At 38.7% G+C, this 12931-nt stretch overlaps 1 protein-coding gene across 5 annotated transcripts in view; it reads right to left on the minus strand.

Annotated features, from left to right (window-relative positions):
- Positions 1-12931, minus strand: part of ANK3 (ankyrin 3) — a 332342-nt gene that overhangs the window by 134835 nt on the left and 184576 nt on the right. For all 5 annotated transcript variants that reach the window (XM_047825329.1, XM_047825328.1, XM_047825332.1 and 2 more), the window contains exons 17-18: positions 9202-9399; positions 3276-3374 (exon numbers count right to left, since the gene is read on the minus strand). In XM_047825329.1, the coding sequence (XP_047681285.1) occupies positions 3276-3374; positions 9202-9399 (297 nt within the window). The remainder of the gene's footprint in view (positions 1-3275; positions 3375-9201; positions 9400-12931) is intronic.

The following is a 12931-nucleotide window of genomic DNA, read 5'->3' on the forward strand; positions in this document are numbered from 1 at the left end:
ACCCTGTTGAGAACTTGGCAAGTAGTAAGAGCTCAAAAAAATGAATGTGAAATGAGCATCAAATAAATTTTTTCATTATTTTACACACATTTAAAGAAATATAATTTAACTATTAATTCACTAGTTAGTACCCCTCGGAATCAGTGCATTTGGATGGTCTAAATAAAATGCTTCAGGAGATTATTCTTTTAAAAAGTGAAAGGAATAGCTTTATTTCATCTGAACAGCACTAAATATTAAACCCTGTGGCCAGCAGCACAATTTAGTCTGAACTGATTTGGTGAACTTCAAATACAGAGCTGGACGTGGAGAAGGTCAGCAAGCCCAGTGGGAAGGCTGCAAAAGCTGTTACCAGGATTTTCAGATATTTTTCCCACAAGAGAGAAGTGTTCTCCATGTTTTCATGATTATCATTTTTTAAATTTAAGCCTGAATCTGACGGTACTATACTTTCCAACTGTAGGCTGCTTAGAGACATCATCTTCACCAATAAGAATTTGGACATTCATAGAATAAACTTATTCACAAGATCAGAAGGCAAATCCCAACAACCTATCTCTCTGCACCTCTGCTCTATTCAGCTATAGGATGATCACAGCCTCAGGGCTTTCTTGGTGCTATGATCTTTGCTGAGAAGAAAAAGAAAGGGAAAATAATTTGTAGGAGGCAGAGGTGCTTTTCAAATTTTTTTTTTAACGTTTATTTATTTTTGAGACAGAGAGAGACAGAGCATGAACGGGGGAGGGGCAGAGAGAGAGGGAGACACAGAATCTGAAACAGGCTCCAGGCTCTGAGCTGTCAGCACAGAGCCCGACGCAGGGCTCGAACTCACAGACCGCGAGATCATGACCTGAGCCGAAGTCGGACGCTTAACCGACTGAGCCACCCAGGCGCCACGAGAGGTGCTTTTCAAAGTGCATCACTTGTAAAGGGCAGGAAAGGGAACATGCTTCATAAATATTATACCAAGTACAAAAATGATCATGACCTAAGGTGGGCTGGGTTAGGAGGAAACCCTGGTAGAGGCCTAAGAACCTTAAGCCCAGGGGCCACATGTGCAAGAAGACTCATGGCACCATGTCCTGCCTCCCCACCTGCCCTGGAGAATCATTGTCACACTTCCTGACTGAATTATAGTATATGCTTTGGATGTGCAGGGGCAAAAACATATGGAGAAACTTAACCCTGCCTGTGCTTCCTGGAATCTTTACTCTGTAAAGAGAGAGGTAACCAAAAAACGTGTTTAAGTCTGTGTTTGTGTGTGTAAATAAAACAACACAAGATGAATATATTTACCATAAGTAAAATAAAGATGGTAAGCTAAACTCAGTCTGATTCTTTTTTTAGAATTAAAAATGCTTTTATTTTTCGAATGGAGAGTAGCAAGAAACCATCCAGCTGCTGCCAGTGCCTTTAATGGTTTCTCTGTTAAATACTTAGCTACCTAGGAAAGAACTCAAGACTGAGGATCATGAGAATTTTTAGAAAGGAAGGGAAATAGAGTGAAGGGATTGCTGAGCAAGCTGGCTACCAAGTGAGGTCGTGGAGACCTCAAGGCCACAGAAATTCCAGAAAGGGAGGTAGAGGGGAGTTTGCCTACCTCCCAGTTCCACCTCGGGCTGTCCTGACCAGGGACAATGATACTTGCTTTACTGCTTTAACAGAAACTTTAAAGCACAGACAGGATCTTGCCTGGTCATATCTCTTTCAGGCAGCTTCTTTTTAATAGAACACAGTATGGGTGGAGCAGCCACTGCCACAGACAGCCGAACAATGTCCAAAGGGTGTAGTCTACTCAGGGCTGTTCCCTCTGTGCTTGTCTGGAAAATCCAGTCTGATTTTGATGTCTGAATGCCACTTTATTTTTTATGTTTTTAATTTGATAGAGAGGGTGAGGAAGAGAGGCAGAGGAAGAGAGAGAGAGAGAGAGAGAGAGAGAGAGAGAGAGGAGAGAATCTTAAGCAGGCTCCATGCTTAGTGCAGAGACCAATGGGGGGCTTGATCCCATGACCCTGGGATCATGACTTGAGCTGAAATCAAGAGTCAGGCGGTCAACCAACTGAGCCACCCAGGTGCCCCTGAGTATCTTTTGACTTGGCTAATTCCTGGTGATACTTCTATATTTGTTAGTATCTTCAGTATTTATATATACACCTCAGAATCTATACATATTATATACAAAATGTTTGTATTCACAATTTTTCATTTTGAGAGAGAGAGAGAGAGAGAGAGAGAGAGAGCATGTGTTCAAGAGCAGAGAAAGGGGCAGAGAGAGAGGGAGAGAGAATACCAAGCAGGCTCCATGCATAGCACAGAGCCCAGTGCAAGGCTTGATACAACTTTATTTATTTATTTTTTTTATGTTTTTAATTTGAGAGAGAGGGTGAGGAAGAGAGGCAGAGGAAAAGAAAGAGAGAGAGAGAGAGAGAGAGAGAGAATCAAGAATCAGATGCTCAACCAACTGAGCCACCCAGGTGCCCTTGTATTCACAATATTTAATAAGCATTCATTTTTGTGTCAAAAATATGATATATGGAAAGAAACAAGAGTTATATTTAGAAACAAGAGCTATATTTATATATATTTTAGTTTAGTTATATTTAGAGTAGATAAAACAAGTTTGCCATGAAGAGGTAGCAAAATTAAGTGCAAAATAAATGCTCAGAGAAATGGGGTTAATGTGAAGTCCTATGTCTAATGACACAAAACATCCATTTTTGTTATCTGAGTTTGAAATTGTGTAATTATAAGATATTAATCAGTATTGTTTTCTTTCTGAAGAGAGCTATTTGAGAGAAAGAGAGAGAGAGAGGGAGAGAGGGAGATGCTAGTGACCACACATACCATAAAGATTTTAGCAAGTGAGGAATAACTGAATAAAACTTATTTTATCCTTTTTTTAATAGACTATGTCTGAACAAAGTTAATGGTCACAAATTACTGATAAATTTTTCTGGATGCGTTTTTAAAGTCAGTCACAAAAGCTAAAAAAGGTCCAAGATTTTACACTCTGTCCTTGGAGGACTGATTTGTTATCACAAGGATAAATACTGTTAACATGGGTGGATATCTATAGGCAGCTGGGATAAAGTGCCCAGGCCATTAAAGACATAAAGCATCTGGGACACTATAACCAGAGGTTTTGGTGTCCTTTGCACAGATTTATGTTTGACATGCTATGTATAAAAGATATGATGGAAAATTTGTTCTCCCCCCATCAAATTGTACTTGTTTCCATATAGGAGTCACCAAACGACACATTCTTTTTTGTATACCTTAGTCTGGGCATCCACATTTGCCCCTTGGTTTACGAGGACTTCAGCCACATTCACTCTGTCTTCTTGAGCAGCCAAATGGAGTGGGGTCAGGCCATTCTGCAAAAGATTCAAAGTACAGTCATTTTAGAGAAGGTAATATAGCACACATGGCATGTATGAGCAACAATTTATGAATTGTAGGAGACTAAGCCTTGAATTCTTAAATTAAAAAAAAATTTTTAAATGTTTGAGAGGAAGAGCATGAGTGGAGGAGGGGCAGAGAGAGAGAAGGAGGCAGAGGATTCCAGCAGGCTCTGAGCTGTCAGCACAGAGCCCAATGTGGGGCTTGAACTCACGAACTGTGAGATCATGACTTGAACCAAAGTCGGATGCTCAACAGACTGAGCCACCCAGGTGCCCATGCCTAGAATTCTTATGTTAAAAAAATCTACAAAATATGTTTATATATTGGCACCGTGGCAACACTGTTATCTGCAGGCTTCATGAAAATTTCAAACATTCTCAGAAGTGGAGGGAATGGACTGAACCTTGTGGACTCACCACAGACTCTATGGTTTATCAAGGTTTTACTAGATTTGCTTCATCCAGCCCTACTTCCTGTTCATTCTTTTCTTTGTGGACGTATTTTAAGGCAAATCCCAGACATTATACCATTTTCCTACTATATACTCCAGTGTTCACTTGTTAAAACTAGAGGCTTTAAAAAAAAGATATAAAATGATATAATGTCTGGGATTTGCCTTAAAATACTTCCACAAAGAAAAAAATTTTTAAATGAATTAACAAAAATGTTTTGTTGTTGTTAATTTTAAATGAGTAAACAAAAGCAGAATCAGGTCTGTTAAAACAGAAAACAAACTGATGGTTGCCACAGGGAAGGGGGAGTGAGAGATTGTGCAAAATGGGTGAAGGGGAGTGGGAGACACAGGCTTCCAGTTATGAAATGAATAAGTCATGGGAATAAAAGGCACAGCATATGGAATACAGTGAATAATATTATAATAGTGTTGTGACAGGACAGAGATGGTAGCTAAACTTGTAGCGAGCACAGCATGATGTATAAACTTGTCAAACCACTAAGTTGTACATCTGAAACTAATGTGAGATTGTATGTCAACTATACTCAAAAATAAGTAAATAAATATTTACCAAAAAGACACCTAGAGACTTTTTTTGCAAAATTATGCAGGAATTTCAACACATGGCCATTGGCACTAGCTTTAGCAGAATTAAAAGAAAAGTTAGTTATAAAATTAAGTATTGACATATGATGATAATATTTTCTTCACTGAATATTAATACCCACAGCTGATAAATATGTTCTGTATGTTGTTTCTGGGTAGGAAAGATGGCCTCGAAACGCAAAATGAATGCTGTACCATGAGAATTTCCAGGTCATTTGAATGGTGTATGTGTTTAATGAGACTGAACATTTGAAACTGAGTCTACAACAGAACGTGCAGGCTACCTGGTTGTTCTAATGGCCAAGAAAAAATCACCAAGACTGTACACAAGTTTAAAAATCCTCTGTAGTTGTAAAGTGTCTTTTCATGAATAATATTTAGGAAAGAGTAACTTGGTGTGAGTGCTTGCAGATTGTTTTCTTTCCCCCAGTACGAGCATGGAGGTTAGTGTCTGAGTCCTGGAGGCCTTCCTTCTCTTCCTCTAGCATCTGTGTAACGGGAACCTCGGCCATGGCATTTGTCAGAGGAGAGGAATGAATCAGGGACAACACCAGCGAGGGCACAGAGCCCTGTAGATGCCGTACATGACTTATTCAGGGGTTGCTGTCCCATCAAACAGATTATAGGATTCAGGAAGACTCACTTGCTCTCGGCTTTTTAACTATTTACAGAATTTGGGAGGAAGCCCACTCAAACTGAAAAGAGAGGAAATATGAAAAGGAGGACCAATGCACTCAGTTGAAGTCCAAGAAAAATAAGCTGGGGCCAAGACTGGCACCACCCAACACTGACATAATCTTAGAACAATGTTCCATGTTCTGCTTTATTTATTTATTTATTTATTTATTTATTTATTTATTTATTATTTTTAATTCCAGTTAGTACACATACAGTGCTCTATGAGTTTCATGTATACAATATAGTGATTTAACACTTCCATACATCAGCCAGTGCTCATCACAACAAGTGCCCTCCTTAATCCCTGTTTCACCCATCCCCCCACCCCCTCCATGTTCTACTTTACAGGAAACAAATATTTTCAGCCATAGTATTTTGTAGAGGTTACCTATTCTAAGTTTGAGACTTTTCAAGACTTTTGAAGATACTTTACTGAGTGTTTCTCAGCAAAGTTTGGGAAAGGTATTGTGGCATGTGCCTTACTCTCTCGTGTTCCCCTGTGTTCATGCTGCCTCATGGGTTACCCACTCTACCTGTACCATGGAGTCACTCACAGCCTTCCTGGACTTCACTGTCTGTCCTTGTCTCACAAAGGGTCTCATTGTTACATTTATGTGCACACCTTCTATGTGCTCACCTCTATTAAGAGCATCATAATCCTGCATTTAAATTCTGTTTCCTTGGGGCGCCTGGGTGGCTCAGTCGGTTAAGCGTCCGACTTCAGCTCAGGTCACGATCTCACGGTCCGTGAGTTCAAGCCCCACATCGGGCTCTGGGCTGATGGCTCAGAGCCTGGAGCCTGCTTCCGATTCTGTGTCTCCCTCTCTCTCTGCCCCTCCCCCATTCATTCTCTGTCTCTCTCTGTCTCAAAAATAAATAAACGTTAAAAAAAATTAAAAAAAAATAAATAAATTCTGTTTCCTTGTCTGTCTTCCTCAAACCACTGTGACCTTGTTGAGGCAAATACTGTGTTCTTAATCTTTTTATAACCAGTGTCTAGCGTCTAGCACTGAATCATCCACTAGATGATTAAATCAGAAGATAAAAGCAAACATCTTTAGATAAAATATGCTAAAAAGAAACTTATTTTTATGTTCATGATTTTCATTTAAAAGATTTTATTTTGTTATTTTTTTAAAAGTTTATTTAATTTTGAGAGAGAGCTAGAGCACGCACAAGCGGGGGAGGGCCAGAGAGAACAAGGGAGACACAGGATCCAAAGCAGGCTCCAAGCTCTGAGCTGTCAGCACAGAGCCTGATGGGCTTGAACCCATGAACCGTGAGATCCAAGTCAGACACCTAACCGACTGAGCCACCCAGATACCCCGTCATTAAAAAGATTTTTAAAAAATAATGTGGTGGTTACAACAGTCCCATTTGAATTCAGAGGTTACCTGTTAATCTTTTCTAAGGTTTCAACCATTGCTTATTTTAAAAAGTGGTGGTTATTTGGAACAAGAGAACACCACTAACTCAGAATATCAACAGCCCTGCTTAATATTCTATTAGTGGTACAAAGGAATAGAGCTACTTGTAGTCTACAAAATCCATGTGGGAAAGCAGGAACATCAAAAGCGAAACTGAAATCAAACACTAGCTAACTTCACTAGTAGCTAGTCATGGTCTCTTTTCCTTGAAGCTACTGGGAACCACTGATTACTAGTCAGAAAAGAAATAAGTGAAAGCAATAAACTATTTAGTTCAATATCAATTTTCACAAAAACTAAATCTTTCTTTTTAATATCTATTTTTTAACAAGGAAATAAAATCTAGTGTTAAGTGGGGAGGTAGGACAGGGAGGGAGAGACAATAAATGATGTTTAAAATTGGCAGTTTAGGAAAAACTGACAGAAAATGGTCAGAGTTTCCTTATTGAATAACACGTTCTGCTCATTTTCTGTTTTTACATCAGGGCTTACTTCACACTTTATATGGAACATGGCAACTGAGAAAGGAAGCAAAGATTTACAAATGCCTTCATATTAGATCATTCCTTGGTACTGTGAAGTTCTTGAAAGTTCCTTAACTTTAATGTGCTCATGGAAAGCCAGCTGATCTGCTTTTCAAAATTTCTCTGGAAGTATCTCTGCTTATGTAGGGTTTTTTCCCTGGAGGATGGCGGACAATTTTGGTCCTCAGAATTTCCTTGCTAATTTCCAGTCTATCAAAGCAAACACTGGGAAATTCTGAAGTATTTTCAGCCTAAAAAATGTCTGTGATTTTAAGGCGAATGCAAGGCTGGATATGTATTGCAACTAGTTGACTGGAGGATTTTATTTATTTGTTTATTTGTTTGACTGGAGGATTTTAAAGAAAAAGAAGTCACAGTATACTTTGGTATCAAATCTGAAAACATTCACCTATTAACCAGTTGTTAAGGTCTATATTGAGATACAGTATTCTGGGCCCTTCAAATAGACTCTAATGGATGCCAGAATGTACTTCAATTTGAGAAGACCAGGTCTTCTACCTTGTCTTTAAGACAAGTTGAATTTTGCAGCAAATTATTGTAAGTTTGGTCTCTATCTGAACGCTTGAAATTCAAAAACCATCCTGTTTATAATGGCTGTTTGAAATTGCTCTGTGATTCCTATTAATACAGAGACATGCACAGATAAAAGGAATGTTTAAAATAAAAGATAAGAGAAAATCAAATTGTTACACCAGAAAAATATGAAAAATATTTTGTTCTAAAATAATCACAAAATATTTTCAAGATATTAAAACTGAAATAAAAAATATTTCCCTGTTCTCTTATGTATGTCTTTTGGTCTATAGAATTTGTTAAATTACAACCTCGGGAATTCAGGTTAGTGCAGAATAACATTTTCCCTAAATTATAAGAAGTCCACAATTAAGACAACTCTTATTTTCTTCCTTAAGGAGAAGGTGCTGAATGTTACCTCAGTTAATCTTTATGACATTTCTGTGAAGTAAATATTGTTGTCTTCATTTACTAGAGGGAAAAATTGAGGTTCATCAGGTCATATAGCTTGTTCAATCAAGTCACACATCAAGGAAGAGTCAGGCTTAGGATTCACACCCAGGGGATTCAAAACCTCCATGATTCCAAAATACAGTCCATGTATATGAAAAACAAATAAAATTACTTGTCATTTGTCCCCATAAAACTATTGCTGTCTTGAAACTCGACTCCAAAATCTGAGCTATGGCCATGCCATCACCAACTGGTAGAGAAAAAGCCAGGGAGTTTGGATTGTCAAGAACTTGGGAGCACTGTAGCAGGCTTTTGTGTTATATGAAGGGAAGACTTAGAAACATCTGTTCTGTGCTTTGAGCAGACCTCAGACTTAAGGTATTAATAAATAGTTTAGCGAACCCAAATTCTCTGATACATGCAATGAGAGGTCTAACTTCATTAACATGTCTCTGGCCAATTGTGGGCTAGACTTTGCTTCATAAAATTCTTCACTAATAATGGGGCTGCCAAATATGAGGACAGGAATTTGAAAAAACTAGGGAACAGAGACTTCACACGTTCCTTGCAACTGCCAATTTACATAGAAAGACTAACAACCTTTCCAACCTATTGAATAAAATAGCTACTCTAAACTTCTGTTATTAAAATGGACTCCATGAAGGCAGCACTCTTTCTAATATTTATTTTTTTAAGTAGGACTTAAAACTGGGAGAGGCAATGAGTAGGTACCCCCAAAATATTTGCAGACAAAATCAACAGGCTACAATTTACAACTTACTATTTTGCTAAGTTCTGGCAAGGTAATGTGGTACTTTGAATTAGCATTATAGCGAAACTTCATATTATTAAGAAAAACTTTGTGGACTTCATTTTTATGACTATATGTTATTCAATTGTATGACTTGACAAGTATTGATTTACCATTCTCTTACTGTTTAAACATTTTTTCTCAAAGTCTTTACTATAATAAACAATATTTTGGTAAACATCTTTGTGCAACATTACACTTTATATATTCTATTTGACCTGGATTCTTCATGCTTCTTAGTGCATGCTTCTTAGTGACCTCTCTGAGAGGTAAGGGTTCGTTATACGCTTTGCAGAGAAAAAGAAAGGTTACCTTATTGCTCAGGTTCACATTAGCATTTCTGCTGAGGAGCAGGGACACCATGTCCACATGTCCTTCCTGAGCTGCAAGATGGACAGAAGCAATTCCTTGCCGGGTAACTGCATTTGCATCAGCACCATATTCCAGCAGAGTTGTCGCTATGTCCATCTGGTTCTTTTTGGCAGCGATGTGCAGTGGCGTATAACCATTCTGTCAACACGAATCACTTGGTCACATGCCCAGTAACAAGATAAAAATGTGTGCAGTGTACTTTCAAATAGTATGCTTCCCTTTCTAGTGATTTTCTTCGATGGTTTAAAAATTCATAATCACATAAGCAAACTGATAAATCAAGCTGTGCCATTAATGTACTGCCCTAATGTCTCCCACATCCCTAAATTGGGAAAACATACTACAGACGTTTAATGCAGAGTACTACCGGTTTTGCAAAAGGAATATAGGGTCCTCTCTTGCAGGCAGTTAATATTAGTAGGTGCTCAATAATTACTTGCTTTATTTAAATTGCCAATGTGAGGAAACGCAACTAGAAAACAACAAACAATGTGGTACCATGGACATGTTCAGAGCCATTATTCCACTTTTCATTCAATAATAGGTATTCAGAGCCATTACTCTACCTTTAAAATATCTTTAATAGTCACTTGTTGCTAACAAGTTGAAAAATTTACTGTTCATGGTAGTCAAGATGCTATAATCTACCCTCACAGCCCCTTTGATTGCCTCTTCTATGAAACTCTAGTTTCTACGTTATGCTTCAGCTGAACTGGTTTCCCACATAAGATACAGCTCATGTTTCTATTTTGCCTCATTCTATCAAGAATGTTCTTTTCCACTATGTCTTTGGGGTCAGCATCTATCAGCTGAAGATTCAGCTCAAGGGTTATACTCTCATGAAGGGTTTCATTTCCTCCTTCCCCACCTACACCCACCCCCAACCTAACTGACTCCAATCAAAGTCCTGGAGATAGTGGCACTCTTTCCTGTGCATACCTGTTTCCTCCTACTAAAATACAAATTTGTTGAGGGCAGGTATTGTGTCGTATTTGTCTTTGTATCTCTACTAGTGCCTCACAGTGACTGGTGAATCCTCAGAATTTGAGTCAAGCTTACTACCACTTTCAGGACATTCTGGGATCCTTGTCTTGACTGACCTCTGATGACCAGAGGTTCAAGCAACTTAAATTCCTCTGGCAAACTGGCAATTAACTGTGCCTCAGGGTTGTTCATAGTCTTCCGCCCTGAGAAAGAAAGGTCCCCTGCACTAGGGGACCTTGTCCAGCCTTATTGTCATTTAAGAGAAATGCAAGATTATATTTTCACTTGGGCATGAATCCAACTATATAAGATATGTCAATGAAAAATGAGAATGATTTTTTATAGAAAAGAAGATTTAGAGGAAAAAAAATGGAATTCATGAATTCACATTTGGCAAATGATCCAAATCTAGACAACTATCAGTCACAATCTTTCCAGGACATATGGATGGGTAGGAAACAACACAGAGGACAGTGGGGGCTGCTGCAGCACTGATCCGGCCAGCCTACTGCAATTACCCTCATATTTTAAGTCATTAGCATGTCCTAGTAGCATAATGGTTCTCACTTGAGAAACACCCTTTCTGTAATCAATTGTAGAGGATTTAAGCAAGTGGAAATGCTGCTTCCAGACACTTCTGAAACCAGCCTCTGCCAAACGGGATGGGCTAGGGTAGAAGATTTTATATCCCTATTTTTAGTTTTGACCTTTTGCCATCTGGAAACCCTAGCTGACCTGGGAAACATTTGTCCCTCTGTACAGACACACCCTAAAGGGATTGCCTTCAAAGCCAAATGTAGAGCTTTGGACTGAGCCCAACTTTACAGCGAATGACAGGAGGGGGTGGTCTGTTTCGTTACCATCCCCACCCCTGCATAAAAGCCAAAATTCACAAAATCAGTGCTAAAATAGGTCATCTGATTAGTCAATATGTCTAGCACTGGCTAATCAGAGTGGTAACAGCAACATAGCCTGAGTTTAGCTTCTTGTCATGCATCTTATTTCTTTTTGCTTTTGCTATGGACATAACCTTTGCATTAGTTACTTGTCAACCACTGAAGGCAGGTCAGTGTCCTTTAACAGGTGACAATCCTCTGGATTATTTCTTATTCCACCCAAAAATCCTAGGTCCTAAAGAACACTAAAAAGAGAAACTCTGGCATCTCTGAAATGCATGCTGACTTTAGACAAGTTACTCATGATTACTGAGGGCTTTACTCTGAGCTCCTTACCTGAGCTACAAAGGAAAGAATAAAGCAAGGGAAAAACAATTCATGGCATTTATTTTAGAATGGAAGTTCATCTCAGAAAGACTTAAAAATATTTCAAATAATAAACAAAAAGTTCATCTTGAGACCTATCAGAAGTTCTCTAATATTTCTAAATGCTTCTTAATTTCTGGAAAGTAAAATGATTCTCACCTATCACACTAAAGGGAAAGATGCATTTATCAGAAGAGAAATAAAATAGTGACAGATTCGGCTATAGAATAATCTTAAATATTTTTTTCCTCTTGATGTGGAGAACAAAATGCTTGCAGTGTGAGCTTTTGTAATTCAAGATGAAAACAAAAGGAAATGCAATTTTAAGTTAACAAAAGTAATAGATGTATATCATACTTTATATTTTTTTCCAAGAATCTCTACTGTTCCATACCAGTAGATATATTGTACATTCTATGGAAGAGAAATCTGATAATAAGTTAAGACTCACTATCTGTTTTCCACGATGAGTGTCCAGGTTATGCCTGATTTCATGCCAATACCCCTTCTAGCATAGAGTCCTGCCTCGGGAAATAGATCTGGTGAAAATGGATCACAGAAGCCCATCTACTTTTTTGGCACCTTCCCTCCTCCCCCATTACAAAATCGCATCAGGTTCCTAGGACATGTATGAATAAGAAAATATGTTGGCAATTCTATGAAACAGAAGAAAAGGCAAGAGAGCATCACCTACCCTAAGAACCCAGCATGTGAACTGAGAAAGAGTTCACACTGAAGTCAACTGCTGTTATAGTCATATGTTCAAATTGTGCCTTTTTGAGCCTTTGTTCCTCATTTTTCACCACAGCCAGAATTTGGAAATGCTAAACCTTCCTTTACTCCAGGGAGTATTTGCCTACTCTTTATCCCTTCTCCCTCCTTCTTTAATAAAAGAGCCTTGGCATTGTGTCCAGCTGAAAAACTACACTTCCTAGCTTCCCTTGCAGAAAGAAGTGGCCAATGACATGTAAGGAGAAATGGCTGGGTGGAGTTTCTGGGAATGCCCTATTGTCTTTCTTTCCTGCTTGAAAAGAGGAACTGGCAGCCTGGGCAAAAACAGTCTCTGAAAGGAAAGGAAGAAAAAAAAAATCACAGGGAGCTTTTCTTAATGTTCTGGAAACACTGGACCAACATCAACAACTGCCTACCTCCAGACTGTTTATAAATGAGAAAAAATAGAGCCTCATCAGTTTAAACAACAGTAGCTAGGTTTCTTGCCTAGCAGATAAAGCCCATCCTTAACTGAAGGAACAGGCTTTGCTTGGGATCAAAGTCTAGAAAAAGTTCCTGACCAGGATCAGTGCCTCAGACAGTGGGAACGATCAGCCATGTAGCAGCGATGGTATTACTGAAGCTCTTATGGAGGCAATTGTGCTGTGGCAGCAAGAAGTAATGTCTCCTTAGCAAAGCCAGTGTTGGATTGG

This window comes from Prionailurus viverrinus, chromosome D2 (genome assembly GCF_022837055.1).
Source record: "Prionailurus viverrinus isolate Anna chromosome D2, UM_Priviv_1.0, whole genome shotgun sequence".
NCBI classification, from domain to species: Eukaryota; Metazoa; Chordata; class Mammalia; order Carnivora; family Felidae; genus Prionailurus; species Prionailurus viverrinus.